Source organism: Cardiocondyla obscurior, linkage group LG02, assembly GCF_019399895.1.
Source record: "Cardiocondyla obscurior isolate alpha-2009 linkage group LG02, Cobs3.1, whole genome shotgun sequence".
Classification (NCBI taxonomy): Eukaryota; Metazoa; Arthropoda; class Insecta; order Hymenoptera; family Formicidae; genus Cardiocondyla; species Cardiocondyla obscurior.
Window position 1 is genome coordinate 5655446 of NC_091865.1, and position 3737 is coordinate 5659182.

The following is a 3737-nucleotide window of genomic DNA, read 5'->3' on the forward strand; positions in this document are numbered from 1 at the left end:
TTATTAATAACGATCAATATTTGATGTATGCCTCTAATAAAAATCAGTACCATCTGAATAGACTTTTACTATTATTTTGCTAATAACGTAAAAAATGATTCATTTATTACACTTTTTTTTCATAACATCAAGTAATACATAGCGAAATGCATTTTTCTGTATGTATGTTACTAGTTTGTTATGGGGAAAGGTATCAGTTTATTGTCTTGTATTATTTTCATAAAATGATTTCTCATGGCCCATACGTTCTTGGAATATTTTATTTTGCAAGGATTATCTCCTAGAGCAACCGTTGTGGCAAAAGCCGCTGCGTATATACCACAACTTTCGTAATCAGGTTGCATATCAACATTTTCAAATATGATATCGCATTGCCTGATTGTAGGATATCGTAAACGTATATAATTCTTTTCTTTGGCAGCCAAAGTGTCATATGTATAGTTCGGCATACTATCATATACATGAATTTTGGCGCCATCAAAAAATATGCACCGCCAGTGCATAATTTCTTCTAATTTATTATACATTTTGGGGCAACTACTTTTCCCACCAATGATTTGCAAGCTTTTATTGCTCTGACTAGTTTCAATTATATCAGAATACGACTGATACTGCACACTTTGAGTTTCAAAGTCAGAGTTTTCTCTCACAACACGTAAAAATGAATCTAGCGATTCATCATTTAACATGTCGTTGGACAAGACGTTTTTTCTTACAACAGAAACAGGAATAATAATTTTATCTAAATTTATTTTACGTCTTGTCTTATCGTCTTCAGATATAATTTGTTTTGTAATTGTATTAATATACAGGGTGTCCGAAATATGATTAGCAATATTAAAACTGTGGGTAAAGAATCAGATTTGGAGACGAAAAGTCTTTTACGAATTTGTAAAATTCGTAACCATTATTGAAAAAAAAATTAATTTGTCTAGCGCAAGAGCGACAAGGAAGCCACGTGTGAGTGAGCGCGACAGGCGACGGCGCCATTCCTAACCATTCGTATGTATGTAAATTATGTTATAATAATAATATTATATATAATATAAAAAAATTTTTATAAATAAGTGTGTGTGTGTGTGTGTGTGTGTGTGTGTGTGTGTGAGTGTGTGTGTGTGTGTGTGTTGTTGCACCGGAGCGGTGCACGGGGTCCGTCCTCCGAATATTACACTTTCCAGTGTAATCGGTGGCACGGGTTTTTGTAAATAAATATACTTTTAGTTGTATAAAGTATATTGATGAATTTATTTCTCCTTGATGTTTCGGTGATAGAGTTACGAGTCGCTACCTCAAACTCCCGAACTGACTTGCACGAGCTTCGGAGCTCGTGCATTATATATTATTATTTTTTAGTCTTGTCAGCGAAATAGCAGAAGGAAGTGGCCGCGTGCCCTACTGCCTTCTGCTGATAGCGCGTGATGTCGAAAGGCTGACAAGACGGATTCTTGAGCTCAGCAGATTCCAACAGTTTGGTAATCTACTGAGTTGTGTATAAAAATGTGTCGCGCGTGGTGGTCAATGACCAGCGTGCGCTGTCGGGTTACAACATCCCTCCCCCCTAGGGGAAAAGAAAAAGAGTGAGTTTCTCAATCTTTTTCTTTTTTACAATTCTTAGTTATTATATTATACATTTTTATGCTTCTTCGATCTCCGTCGCAGCGGAGTTTTTTACCTTTGGTTTTAGTGTTTGCGGCGGAAGAGCAGGAATTTTATTTCTATTATATTTTTTAACTATTGCGATGGTTATAATTACAATGATGGTTATTGTTATGAGGAATGTGCCGCCGCTGGTAGAGTATACAAGTATTTTATGTATAGGTATTTTGTTTGCCTTGTCTACTTCGTCGTCTAACTCGTCGAGGCTATTCGTTAATTGTTGTAGTTCTCGCGGGTTAGATATAATTGTTTCGCCTTGTAACTCATTCTGCTTTAATTTGAGATTTCTTAACATAATGTTTTTTCGGTCGAGTGTCAGGTTGTATGCAGGTAAGCGTGTCATGATGAGTGATTCATGCACGCTTTTGGTTCGTATTGATATGTCAGCTGTTATTACCTCACATTCGCCGAAAATAGTAAGTTTACCGGTGTGTTTAATTTTAATAATATTCCTGGGGTGGTTTAAACAAAATATTTGGATCTCCTGTTCTTCCGTAGTTGAGAATATCCATGATTGGGCTTCGTGTAGGGAGATCCATATGGTCGCTCTTGATAGGAGGTGTCGGGTTTTGCACTGCGTCGGTTGTCGATCAAGTCTCGTGAGTGCTTGTATTTCGCACGGGGCATTTGCCTTTGCGTGGTATATCGGATGGCTCTGAGTGCACACGTACTGTTTGTCGCTGCGTTTACATTTTTCTAACTCGGTCGCGGTTAATTTTAGGTAGTTATTATTTTCTTTGTCGAAAGCGATTATTTCATTGTCGTTATTTATTACGTTGAATATATTTTTACCACTATACACGGGGATTGCCGTGACTCGTATTACTTCAAAATTTTCATATCCCACTATCGGGAATTTTATAATTGTTATTATTGCATTTCTTTTGTAATACGCGCTGATCTCTGCGTATTCGTGGATATTGTACCAACTTTGTTCGTTGATACGAAATGGGAAGTGATTTCCCCTTCTTAATTTTCCTGCGGCTTCCTTTAGCTCCGCTAGTATTTTTTCTAACGGAAATAACCGCAGATTCAGCATGTCGGATTTTGAATGTGTCAAGAAATCCGTGATGTCGTGCACATCATTTAATGTGTTTGTGATCAATGTTCTTACTATAGACACGAAATCTAATGCGTACAGTCGGTGTGTTATCTGGCCAAGTTTCCAGCTCACTGCCGCTGTCGCGTTAGCTAGATTTTTAATATGTTGGTCCATCTTACTTTCTGTTTCTCGGATGTGACCTATCGTTGTGTTCAGAATTTTTATCTGATTTTTTGCGATATGCTGCAAAGTTTGTTGTTGCGAGTGTAGTATTTCTAGTTGTTCCGCGATTTGTTTTTCGTCGTCTACGTCCATCAGGCCAAATAATGCTTTTCCCGCTTTCCCAACGAAATCAATTAAACCTCTCTTTTGTGTTGCGGACCCATATATTACTTGCAGCCGGTTTATTGCGGTTGTTAATTTGTCGTATTCGGCGAGCGTTGTGTATTATTATACTTATATATTATATATATTATATATACTTATATATTATAAAATAGCTCGTTGCACTTGCCACCTATGTTTTCTTCATGTGCCTCATGGAAGTAATTGCAGAGTTTTTCTGCTTTTTCCGTGTAATTTTGTATTTTCTTGTATCGCGCTTTGATAGTTGAGACATCAGTCATAATTACGAACTTCCATGTAGACGTAGCTATTTGCAGAAATCCCTGGCTCTCATAATATAATCCGGGGGTGTGTGTAAACCGGGCGAGAAAATACGGTGGTGTGTGTGTATCTGTGTTTTCTCCTATGTTCCTGGCTTGCGTTACCGTGCACGCAAGTCTGAAAAATGAGTAGCCTTTCTTACTGTGTGTTAGTTTTGATTTTATATTTCTATGTGGAAGTGTCTGTCAGTGTCGTGGTTTCCAACGTCTACAGTGGGAACGTCTTTTTGATGAGGTGAGTGCATATTACGATTAAAATTTCACTTATCTAAACTTTTTATTTTTTGCACGGCTCAAGTTCCTTTTTTCCTTTACTGCTGCCTTCTACTTTCAGAGACTCTTTAGTCTGTCTCGAGCAGTCTGTCGTTAACGAG

General features: G+C 37.4%; 1 protein-coding gene across 1 annotated transcript; it reads right to left on the reverse strand.

The window, feature by feature from the left end:
* Positions 1–1633: 1633 nt before the first annotated feature.
* LOC139110377 (uncharacterized) lies at positions 1634–3013 on the reverse strand. Its single transcript, XM_070670136.1, has one exon. The coding sequence runs from the start codon at positions 3011–3013 to the stop codon at positions 1634–1636; it is 1380 nt and encodes a 459-aa protein (XP_070526237.1).
* Between the last annotated feature and the right edge of the window lie 724 nt (positions 3014–3737).